The sequence below is a fragment of the Glycine max genome, chromosome 16 (genome assembly GCF_000004515.6).
Source record: "Glycine max cultivar Williams 82 chromosome 16, Glycine_max_v4.0, whole genome shotgun sequence".
NCBI lineage: Eukaryota > Viridiplantae > Streptophyta > Magnoliopsida > Fabales > Fabaceae > Glycine > Glycine max.
The window spans coordinates 30,448,377-30,461,829 of NC_038252.2; the positions used below are offsets into that span (position 1 = coordinate 30,448,377).

The following is a 13,453-nucleotide window of genomic DNA, read 5'->3' on the forward strand; positions in this document are numbered from 1 at the left end:
AGTATACAAATTAAAAAATTAATTTGGCCCAACATATTTAAACCTTTTTTACTCCATTATTTTATCTTGACATAAAATTATTTACTATAGTATTTCAATGTTTTAGTTTATAAGAAATTTATTTATGAAACTAAAAAAATACTTAAAAAGAGAGAGCTCTCCCCTCCCCCTTTTCAATTTCAGGGGGTTGGATCCCACAAAAAACTCTCCTTCCCATTTCTCCTCTCAAATAAACAGTGAAATTTTGGTATTTTTATCCTATCTCCCTCTCTATTTCCTTTCTCTTTATTTACACTCAAAACAATGTGTTAGGGAAATATATAACACAAATGGGTTCAAAATAATGTTGAATATATAAACAGGAAAAATAATAATATATTAAAGGAAGGATCCTTTGAAGTTTGAACTTATTTAAGTTATTGGTGTAAGCTATCTAAATAGTAGGGAACTGGAATTCACACAATGAAGAATGGTAAACAGTTCAATCCTCATGCAGTGGTTTGAAATAACAAGGAGAAATATTTTAAATGAAGGGGCATTACGCTGCAAAAGTAGCTACTGTAGTTTTAGGCTAATAGCCACAACCTTTCATAATCATACCTTGTTGATACAGGACCAAAATGTTTTGACCAACATAAATAATATGATGATCTTGTGGCAATAAAAAGTAATTAACTCAGAAATCATAAAAATAAACCGCCCCCATGTGACACTATTATTATATCATGATCATTACTACAGTTCTCGATCATGGAACCCTTCATTCTGCAATAGAACTGTTGACCTTCTGGGTCAAATATATTTACATACAAGTATGCATTACAAGATAGCTATGTAAATACTTTTGAGGAGCACATAAGTATATACTTGTTAATATCTATCATCAGGGCCAGCCCAAGGGTAAGGCTACTAAAGCTCAAGCTTTAGGCCCTCCAATAAAATATTATTGCTATTAGTTTTTATAAAGCAAAAAAGCTACATATGTTGACAAAAAAGCCCAGCATATAACTCCTCAAAATCTGTTTTGTTTTTGGTCTCAATCAAAGTTTGACCAACCTGTGTAATGGAAGCACCTCCTCTTTTAAGACCAGAGTTGAAAAGAAGTAATGAAGTCAAAACAATCAAGACCTACCAAGAAAAGTAAACCTACAAATAGCCCTATAAAGAAATTATTCTTGAAACAGCTGTAATGCACCAGTTTCCGTTTCACTACGGCAGTTTCCAATTCATAATCAATACTCGTTTACAGCATCACAAATGAACATTAATAGTAGTAGTTTGATTTCTTAACTCGAGTAGTATAATTAATGAGGGGAGTATTAATTCTCTTTATCAGAGACATGAACATTAAGCACTCAAGCCAAAATTGTATTTCAAAAGAACAAATGAACAGATGCTGAGACACCATAAAGATAATCTAAAAATTATGATACCTATTAAAACAAAAGATTGATAGCAAAACAACACATTCAACCCCAGAAACACATTATAGAAAGCGGAGTTGAGTAAGCTTAACAGAAGTCAAGGTTGATTAAAAAAAAAACACCAAAGCAAGACAAAGATTGCAAATTACCTTAAGTATTCGAAGAATGCGAGAAACACTTTGCTTCATAAGCCGTTGCTTCATCTCCTTACAGTACATAAGACCAACAGTTTCAACATATATCTCCACATCCTCGCAGTCAGCGATTTGGAGGCACGACAAACCCGATTGTTCGGAGAGTTTTTCAGAAAAGAAACCACTCTTCTGGGTCAAAACATCCCTGTGAACACTCAACTTGACACAAAACCCCTGCTTTCCTAACAAAACCACTTTCATATCACAAGTTCCAGGCTCACCAAACTCAATAGCAACCTTCTTTGGCAAAGATTCAATTTTTTGCCTGGGTGCCCTCTCTGCAGCAGCCACAGATGTGGTGGTAGGTGGAGGCCTTTCTGGAGCAGTTGAACATTGTTTTTCATCAGAAAGCACCAATCTTGAAGGGGCAGATGATGCAGTTCTTCTCTCACTCACTGACACAGACACAGGCACGGCCACTGGCTTTTTCTGAACACCGGTTTTTGGTGGGGGTGGTGAAGAGGGTTTGTGTTTATTGAGAGGATTTTGAGTTTTGAGGCTTTTCTGAAACACCACAGGGGAAGGGCAGCACCAAAACCCTTCTGGGGTGACAGCTATAGGAACATTCTTAATCTTGGTTTGGCCTTGCTCAACCCTGGTGAGCCTAATTTCTGCCATGTCTCTACCAAGGGTTTCACACACACACAAAGCTAATGAGGCAGAACAAGGTATGAGAATGAGAGCATTACAAATAGTGAAAAACTGAAAATGATGCAGTGGAAGAAAAAACCAAACAAGCCCCTCGTTTTCCTATGTAGCAAACAACCAAATTGGTTGTATTGTACTTGCAAGTCAAGTCAAAGGAAAGAAAATCTCTCGGCAAATTTTGTTCCACTCTTTCCGCAAGTTCAGCTCTTCCCTTGAAAATAGTGTTTTTCCCTCATAACTAAGTAAACATCAAAACAAGCCACATAAGCATATCTGCAATCTTTTAACTTGATCTACTTCTTCTTCCCTCAAAGAAATACTGCAGTGACATAGAAATTGCATGGAAAATGAGAAATGCTCTTTGATTTTATTTTTTTCTCAAAAGACTTGCTTGAATCCCAAATCACTATAATTTTACTTCAGAGAGAGAGAGAGAGAGAGAGAGAGAGAGAGAGAGATTAAAGCATTTTTAATTTTAAAAGTATAACCGAAGAGTTCTCAAGCCAAAAGAGAAAAACTAGAGAGAGAGAGAGGAAAAGGCCAAAAGCACACAGAAAAACGGGTTCTTTCTCTTGACACTAGTAACCGCAGCACCGCCAAAAGCATTGAACTTACCAAGACAATTTTTGTCAAATGAGAAACCTCTGAGAATCCATGTCTTTATCTTGAGCTAACTCAAACTGAACCCCCAGAGAGTGAAAATTGACAGAACAGGAGCCAGCCACAGTGCAAAGCATGAAGGGAACCACAGAACATGTAGTTCTAGCCACAGTGCAGCACACAGTTGCAACCTCTTTAATTTGTAAAGTAGAAGGAATTAGAATTAGAATCAGAAAAAAAGAAAGAAAGAAAAGCAAAAAAGGGAAGAAACTAATGGATGATGATGATGGCTCATGGGGTGTGTTTCCATGCTTTTGATGATGATTGTCTTTGTACCTCAGTGGGTCTCAGAATTTGCATCACTTGGTCTTGTTGGACCCCAGAATAATTTTACACCATTTTGGTGGCATTGTGTAAAAGTGACTGTTTTTGTTTTGGGAAGAAGAGAAAAAAGAAAAAGTAAATGGCTTGCTTTTCCTTACCTCTATGATTTTTAGGTTCAAGAGTGAGTTTGAATCTTGTTATGGATTGATAACAGAAGCATGCCAGCAATTTAAAAAAGTACTTGTAGTATTCAATTAGTATTTGAGGAGGGAAGTGAAGGCATAACACTTTTTTTTTCTAATATATTTTTAATTATTGATTAATATTTACGTCTATTATAAATCTTAATCTTTATGAATTTTAAGAAATTATTGTTTTAACAGAAACATTTTTAGAAACTACTCTTACATAAAAAAATTCATTTTTAAAGAATTATTACCATTCTTGTTGAGTCACATTTTATATCTTAATATCATATATATATATATATATGAAGTATTTTATTTTATTTTGTAATCTTTTATTCCTTTTAAATATACTTCTTAATTTAACTTCGAATGATTGGTGAAGCAGGACAAAGCAAGTTGTTGCATCTGATGGAAAGAATATGCTTCTTGATTTTTTAAATTAATTTAATTTAACAATTAGTTTATTAGAAACTATAAATTCATTGAATAAGAAATAGACCCATAATTTTTATTAAATTTTAATTAATAACAAAAGAATATCAAAAAATATATATTACACAGATTGCTGCTGACATTTTCCTCTTGGTATTTTGCTAAATCAAAACTGCACACTTCTCCTTATTCTTTTGTTTTTGTTTTTGAGTTTATAATGATGAAAGTTGCAGTTAAATATTATGGTTTTTTGGGGGACCGAAAACGATGGTTGGTGTGTGTAGTCCAAACCAAAAGCAGAATATGCTCTGTTGCCTTCTTCGTTCTTCAGAGAATTGGATGGCGGTGCTTGTTCTTTTGTTGACCCTGTTATGTTCGGTTGCACAACTTTTTCTAGTGCAATATTGAGCCAGTCCATTAGGTTCACACCGTGTGGGGCATCTAAATTTGGAAGCTTGGTATGATATCCAATCACTAGTTAAACGTTTATGGCATATGTATGTGATGCCATTTTAAATTTTAATGGTATAATGAGAAATAGTATCATATGTAAAATCGAGATATAGAATTTTGTATTTTAGATATGTGGTCAAAAGTTTAATTTTTAAATAAGACTATGTTGAGATTATGAGACTTTTATTCTATTTTTTATTGTACATAAGACTATTATAAGTAGTAATTCTCAGATGCTTAGTTGCATGTTTGTATGTCACACACCTAACGAGCACTATTAAATCACTATGCGTTTACTGTCATAAAACCTAACCTAACCCTTTTTCCTTCTTTAATTTCTTGCATGGAAAACGAATCCTCCCAACCTAAAGTTTGGCATGCATTGATTAATTTCCGGTCAAGCAAAATTTAACTGTTCAAAGTATACGAAGAATACTAATTACTGAAAACTGCCAACGAATCTAAACATGATAGATTTAGTAGTACTAGTCTACTGCAGTACTATTAGAGCATGGACGCCAATGACAATCCAACACTTGATTGAATGATTCAGAAGATAATGAGCGTTGAATGTTGATTCACAATTGCCTATTTTGGGCTGAACAACTTGCCATTTGACTTGGTTTTAGTAGCCGCGCCTAACTTTATCCAAAAACAAAGTCACAAATATCAAATATGGAAATTTATCAAGAAACAATGCAGCAGCTTGCCACAAAAGTCAGCAAGAGCATCATCATAGATTTTACCAGTGGGCTATGATAGTCATAAGAACAAACTGTTCAGTCATATTTATACCAGTTTTATACTCATGCAGCACAAGCTTGGTGAATTCTTGTTCATGAAGACATCCAAGATAAGATATAAATTTTTAAAAAAAAACATGAGCTTGCTATCACCATGTATACTATATCTTAGTATGCAACAAACATGTATATATACCAAGAGCAACATTCTTCAAAGCATGTCCAAGTCCAAGTTTGAGTGATTAAAACACAACTAATTTTTCAAGAGGAATCTAATAATTTAATCAAACACATCATAAATACTTTTTTCATCAGCCTTGATTTCAATCAATTGAAATTAAGTTACAAATTTAATATCGTACTAAATTACGCAGATCAAATGTTGGGTTGCTTATGCGTTTCCGAACATTTTCAACATTACCAGGAATGTCAAAACAGAAAAGATTAAGCAAAGCCATAGTAGGTATTATAAAGAAGCATGTTGGAAATTGTTATAAAATGACATCATCAATTAAATCTAGCTTCACCATCAACATATGACGTAAAGTTTATAACAAGGGATACATTGATAAAGAATCAATATGGAGACATGTCTAACATCAAAATAATAATTTTAAAAACAAAGTCACGGATATGGAAATTTACCAAGAAATGATGTAGCAACTTGCCACAAAAGTCAGCAAGAACATTATCACGGATTTTATCAGGGTTCTAGGCTATGGCAACCAAAGCAGCAAACTACTCAGTCATATTTCTAGCAGTTTTATACTCATGAAGCACAAGCTTGGTGAATTCTTGTTCATGAAGGCATCCAAGATAATATACAAATTAACAAAAACATGAGCTTTCTACCACTATGTATAATATATCTTAGTATGCCACAAAGATGTATATACTAAAAACAACATTCTTCACAACATGTCCAAGTCCAAGTTTGAGTGATTGAACACACATTATTCTAGAAGCCATATCTCACAAGGAAGATATTTGAATACACATAGTTTTGTCACTTTTTTAGATATTTGAACACACATATTTTTCAGCCATATTTCATTTGTGCATTCTTCATAAGTTTCAATGTTTTGAATTAACTCTCCGATCTCTCCTCCTTTTGCTTTTTCCTTTCAAAATCATGCATTGATATTAGATAGGCAAGTTGTAAAACAATAGTGTTATTAGAAATTTAAAAATTCCTCTTTTTCTATGTTATCCATCAAAAAACAAAAGATTTGTTTGCACTATAGATTATAATGTCCACGTGTACAGGCATAAGTAGAGTAGAGACTCAAAAGCTAAAGAAGCAAGCTCACCACATCAACTGGTTTGGCTAAATTATGGATCATCCTTCCTCGTCTTCTAAGTGAGCTACATTTTGTGAAAATGTCAGAACCTTCCCTTTCACAGTCTCATTCGTCCCATCTAAGCTATTTTTGAAAGAAAATTCATTTTGCACATCATTTATATTGTGTTATTTTTAAATTGGTATAAACAACTATCAACAACCAAAGCATACAACATAGGCACTTAAAATCAGTTAATCTGACCTTCTTGTCAACTAAAATTAGCTCAAAAATAGACTAAGGCGATCTAGGTATTGTCCACATGTTTATCACTCAAACATCAATCTTCCAAGTTTCCTTTTGGTCATCTATTTCGATTATGGAGTTCAATCTACGAAACAATGCTATACAAATACACAAACTTCAGTTATTGCAAACAGAACCACTACAAATCACACATATTATTTAACAGAAGCACTGCAAATGAAACAAATTGTGTTAAATCCATACCAGCGGCCATTAAACTTTCAACACCAACTGCAAAAATTTAAAAAATCCAAAACATGATTGTTAAAAATTCATTAGTCTAAATGAGTCCATATATAGATAGAAACACACTTACAAAGTAGGGTGAGGTTGTTAAGGTGACAACTGCAGAAGCTTCCTACATCATAAAATGAAAATGCGGAATAGAACTAAGGTTACTACAAATTGAATCGCGATAATATTAAAAAATCACATAAACTAAAAAATAAGGTTCTTTATAATACATAAAACGACATTAATCTATCTACAAAATAGACCATGACCCTTACCAATTTACGTGAGCTTGTTGAATAAACACAGTTAACACAACCTTTATACAACGGAGAATGAAAATGCATGATCTCGTTTAGGTTGCTGAACATCCAATTGGAATCGAGAAATGAGGTTGAAAGAAAACTAATGGGAAGCTAGGCACAATTGATACCTAGTTGGGATTTTTGGTATGAAATGCAGAATCAACATAGCTGGCTCAGGTCACCTCGTAGGTCTAGAAGCTAGTGAGAAGAAAATTATGATTTTTGAAATTGAAATTTGAAATAAGTTGTGAAATGAAGGAACAAAGAAGATGAGGAAGCTCAACGCAGGTTGATGCAGCTGAAGCTCGGCGACGTGACATTCCAGGCCTGCAAGCTAACGTCGTCGTAACTTAACCTATTGATTTCAAAATGAAATTTGAACAAAAAGCACAAAACTGTGGAACGAAGATGTAAAGGAACGAAGTCGAGGCAAGGTGCAAGTGAGAGAAATAAAATAATTCCAAAAACGAAGGAGACGACGCGTGGCTCAACTGGTTGTTCTTTTATTACTAAAGATAGGTAAGCGACGAACGAGAACAAATAAAGTTATAACATACAATACATGTGTGATCTTGAATCCGATGTTCCAAACTATTGTAAGGGTCACTATTAAACTTTGGGTCTTCCTAACATTGAAAACAATTAGTGTGAAAATAATAGAAGATTAATAAAAATATCATATACAATATAATTTTTTATCTTCTAATAAAAATATAATAAATATTAATTAGTATTTTTAAGAAATTGGTTAAACTATACGAAAAAATATTTTTATTAAGATGCATAAAATTATAATGTTTATAATTTTTTATGTTTTCTTATAATTTTTACAATAAATATTTTTTTTAATTTTTTATTTAATGTTCCAAGGATACTAATTAGCAAGAGCTTAAAATATTTCTAAATTTTTTAACTAGTACCTAATAATATTAGTTAACATTTATCATTTAACTTTATGATAAAATTTAAGAATATTAATTTGAAGTGTTTTGTTTGTTACCATTAATTGGATTCTTCTAGGGGAAAAGAGATGCTTTGTCATCACTCTCTTTCTCTCAATTTTTTGTTTTATCCTAAGATATAGTCCTACAATTTGATAAAAAAAAATAATGGAGAATAATTACTTTTGTCTCCTAACATGAAAAATTAATTTATTCAAATTTGTTTAATACTTGCTGAAGACGATTTACATCTTTAAGTCATTAAGTCTAAATGTTTACAGTAGTAATTATTTTTATATTTTTTCATTAACAGTTTTTAATAGTTATCAATAATCATATTTAGAACATTCATTTTATGTACTACTAATCCCATAAGTTATTGAGTAGTGCAATTTATTCTCATAAAAATTTGATTTAGTACAAGAAAACTCTTAATTAAAGATGTTATCATATTAGATTCATCCCATAAATTTCTCAATTTAAATAAAACTAATTATAATCAGTGTGACTTTTGGGTTTAGCTTTTTGCAATTCAAACCAACCCGAAGATTCAATAAATTATTTCTTAACTTTTAATAATTTTTAAATTGTAGTACTTATTTTTTCTTTATTTATTTATTTTGATATCCATTAATCTTATTTGTTTGTTATAAAGTGTTTTAATTTAATTCACCAAAAAAATTGTTAATTTAATCATGTTTATTGTATAAATTTTTCTTATCATGTTTTAAGTAATAAAATTAATGAGATATGTAAAGTGATAACTAAATATTAATTAAAATAAATAATTAGTCATTAAAAATAAAAATTAAGTTTACCCTTGATCAATGTAAATTAAAAAATATAAAATAAACATTTAGCGGAGATAAAAACTTTAATTAAAATTGAAAGAAAAAAAAAACTCATTTTTAATCATAATCTGGTTACCTAAATCAAACCAACATGATATTACTTTTTTGACAAAAAAACCTACATGATATTGATCAAGTTAGTTAGGTTTGGATTCAACAAAATAAATTAGAACTGAATTAAAACAAATCAATTAAATATAGGATGAGTTTGTTTAACTTAAAAAAAATCAAAATGATTATTTTTTATATAAGCAACTTTTTAAGAAAAATATTAGATTTACTTCTTAAAATAAGAAAAAAAAACTTTTTTTAGCCGAAACCGTTTATATAAACACACTAAAAAAATATTTATTTTATTAAAATAAGCACTTATTTTAATAAATAAGTTTAAATAAACTTACCCATAATCAGATTCATATCTAATTTTATCTTAAACTCGAACTAATCGAACCCAAGATCACGGTTATGCTTCATGATCAAATTAACTATAGCATGATATCGCTTCATGTAACACATGTTGGTCACTTAAACTGAAATATTTTTTAAAAATATATTCAAACTGATTTTTATAATAAACTAAGTTGTTACTTTGATATAAATATGTAATACTATACATTTCTTATTTTTATCATCAAGCATATAAAACAACTAATACAAGATTTATCTATTTATTTAATCAATGGTGTCAAGATCAAATCTTATATATACAATTGTGTTAAATACTTAAAAATAAAATTTTACAACCTATAATAATCTTCCCTAATTTAAACACAATTATGTCCCATATATAAATGCATATTGCATCCATTTTGGGGGAAAATCATACTAAATAAATGAAGGCTTTTCTATTTTATTATTTAAACTAACAAAAGTGTAATAAAAAAGTAGGGTTGAAAATATGTAAGATGGAGTTGAATTTATTTTAGCTTAACTCAAAAAAATAAAAAAATTAATTCAACTCAAACTTCGACTCTCAAGTTTAATTAATATAAACAATTTTTTTTAACTCAAACTAAATTCAATTCAAGCCACCAAACAATTGAGTTCAAATTGTTCCTTAAAATCACATTAATATTATAAAATATTTTGACTTATTTTATACTTAATAATTATTATATTATATACGTTTACTTATTTATTTATTTCATATACAAACAGACCAATATAAATTAATTAGAAAATATTATATGAATTTAATATATATATATATATATATATATATATATATATATATATATATATATTAAAATCAGATAATTATTTTTCTAATTATTTTTGTGTTGTATGTGTATTCTGAAGAATCAAATGAGTCGTAATAAAGTTAAAAAAGAGAGTAAAAGAGTCCTATTGATATTTTCATTGAGGAGAAATTCTTTGCTTACTGGCAGTAGCAGAAGTAGCAGAGCTTCTATAAAATAATTCGATTCAGTTCAATTTTAGGATTGCTCATCTATCATAATAAGTTGGATATGAATGAATGCAATTTGCATCAAAGGTAAACGATTGATTATGCCACAACACCCTCCAAATTACAACGTCACCTTCTCCTAATTAATCAATTATTGATTTGCCACAGAATAGTCCATCTCACATCCAAAGCAACTTTAATTTATTATGGCCCCTTTGATGTAAGATGCCCAACAAAAGGGATTGATAGAAAATTTCCCTGCCAAACATTTCTTTGTGAAGCTGGTGTTTGCTTTTCCCAGTTTCTCTCATCTCAAAGACTCAAACAAATATCAATAGGCTCATATTTTAGACAATGTCATATATCCAATAATTTGTTTAACTTTTGACTCGTTTCCTTTTTAATTTCTTTCAAGCAATTACACATGCCTGTGGGGGTGGCTTTAATTAGTGCAATCATAGAGTTTGTAATGATTAGTTCTATCTAATTTCCAAACATGAAAGAGGACAAGAAAAGAGAAAAGAATGATAGAAACATGTTACTAATTTTTTTCATGAAGAAGGACAAATTACATCCACATGCTAAGGCTCCTGTTATATTTTTTGGGCTACCAATACACTGCATGTCCCACGTGTTACTCCAAAGGGTAACCCAACTATTACTAATAACCATTTTTTCTATAGATTGTAGTGAAGAACACGTACCTAACTAATTATTAATCTCAAAACTTGACTCATTTTGTGTCGTTCAAGACGGGCTCACCTGCTCATTAAGAGTTAACGTGAACCACAAAGAATGTAAATCACAACCCTGTTTAAATTAGTGTGTGTGTATATATATATATATATATATATATATATATATATATATATATATATATATATAAGTAAAATAATTATTGTATAGAATTTATTTTAAAAATAATTGGGATAAATAATTGTATAATTGGATTTATTGATTGAAATTAATTTTAAATAATATATTTTCATTTAGGTTGTATAAAAAATCACTTTTTATGCAATAAGTTATCGGAATATGTATGAATTGATCATTTTATAATATTATTAATTTTTTAGAGAATAGAAAAATATTTTTGTGATGAATTTGTTAATAATTATGAATAAAAAAGGTTCAGCTTGACCCTTTTAGAAGAAAAGATTATTATTTAACATTAAGATAGAGTTAATATAATCAATTCATAGCCTTATGTCTTTCTATCCAATCATGCACTACGTGAGTGAATAAAACATAGGCACAAAAGTATATTTATTGGACATTAACTAAATTTTTTGTTCATATACTGGTAGTTATCTTTTTTAATTATACAAAATAATGTAAAGGTTTTTTTATATTATATTAGTTAATTATAAATCATAATATTTTTTGTAACTATCAAACTTAAAGATCTTTGGTTTAAACTCCAAGATATTCTCATAAGCTTTAATTATTAAGATCTTTGGTTTAAACTCCAAAATATTCTCATAAACTTTAATTCTTTGAGTTGAGTAAAAGACTAATAATCATCGGTTCAAAACTTAATTACATTAATCATGTATTAATAAAATGTTGATGAAATAATATTGTTATAGGAAAGGGTAAACTAGGTATCAAAATAGCCAACTTATTTTTTTTAAACCCTAAATCCTAAATCTTAAAATGCGCATTTCCTCTTCCCAGCAAACCCAGTCGCCAACAACAGTGGTAAGAGACACGAAAGGTGCCAGCGAGATTACATATATCAGATTCATCGATTCTTTCCTTTTTCATATTTCGATTGTTTTAAATTTTTTTTGTGATCAAAATATTTCAATTATTATTAATTATTTAATATTTATGACATCGAGTTTTGATTGATGGGGAAAAGATCCTTTCTTTAACGCCATAGATTGAAAAATTAATTAAGTTGGATAAAAATTACACGGATAAGATTGAAAGTTATCTACCATGTCTGTCCATCTCAACAAATACTACAATGCGTCGATTAAATTAAAAAATTAAAATTTATATAATTAAAAAAATATATAAAAGGTTACACATTAGTAAATATTTAACTTATATGATTAAAATTTATAATAAATATTATTTATATTTATAAATTATATTTTTAATTATTGAAAAATAATTTTAAAAAATTATTTAAATTTAATTTAAAACTAAATATGAGAGAAAATAAAATTTAAAAATAAAAATAAAAATTGATTTGAGATGATTGATATTTTTTTTTGAAATAGTCATTAAATCAAATTTAATGCTCTATAATTGTTAAATTTTAAATTAAAATTAAGAATGTATTTTGAAAAATTAAAATATAAATTAAAAATTAAATTCTCAATATTTTCATAGCAAATTCTCAATAGTTATTTATTATAATTTTGAATTATTATATATTATCATTCAAAAATAATTTTATATATAAATAAATAGTTATTTATTATTATTATTATTATTATTATTATTATTAGGGGTGTTTCTCTACATATTTAAAAAAATAAAAAAGAAAAAGAAAAAATATTTAGAAGTAAAAAAAATTAACTAACAAGATGAGAGTACTTAATAGTTATCAAAAGAGAGTAGTAAAAATTTAAAAACCGATAAAAGATAAAATTGTCTAAAATTTGTGGACATCCAAAAGGGATATTTCCTTTATTAATAATTGAGAAGGAATTAATTTATACGGTATTACACCATTTGTATAACTTGATCTAGAATATGGTTTTTTTATTGATTTAACCATTAAATTATATTTACATATCATTAAGATTGTTTGTGTCAAAATTGAACAATAAAAAGATAATCAAATGGTTTATATTTAATATATTTTAAAATATTTATATTATGTCAATTTTAAGTTATATGAATTTTCTAGCAAATGATTTTGATTATGAAATTTTACATAGCAAATGATCTTGATTATGAAATTTTACATGTGATTTATATAAAAGAAACTTTTAATCTAACGTTAAATTTTAAGAAAATATTATTCAATTAAAAGTTATAAAAATACGTAATAGTTGTAAAAATTAATTTAATTCCTCATCTAACAGTATATATTATTATTAATATAATTAAAGTAGTCCAAGCACGTAGTAATATTTTTTTTTGGCATGGTCAGCTAATTTGCTTCT

The 13,453-nt window shown here is 28.6% G+C and overlaps 1 protein-coding gene across 2 annotated transcripts in view; it reads right to left on the reverse strand.

Moving 5' to 3' along the window:
- Positions 1-3,399, reverse strand: part of LOC100789609 (BTB/POZ domain-containing protein At3g50780) — a 5,852-nt gene extending 2,453 nt beyond the window's left edge. The window contains exons 1-3 of one of the 2 annotated variants that reach the window (XM_014769053.3): positions 3,349-3,399; positions 2,882-3,059; positions 1,574-2,585 (exon numbers count right to left, since the gene is read on the reverse strand). In XM_014769053.3, the coding sequence (XP_014624539.1) occupies positions 1,574-2,236 (663 nt within the window). In that variant the 5' untranslated portion in view covers positions 2,237-2,585; positions 2,882-3,059; positions 3,349-3,399. Of the gene's footprint in view, positions 1-1,573; positions 2,586-2,881; positions 3,060-3,202 lie in introns of both variants that reach the window. The other variant, XM_003547955.4, reaches the window with a different exon arrangement.
- Positions 3,400-13,453: the final 10,054 nt, after the last annotated feature.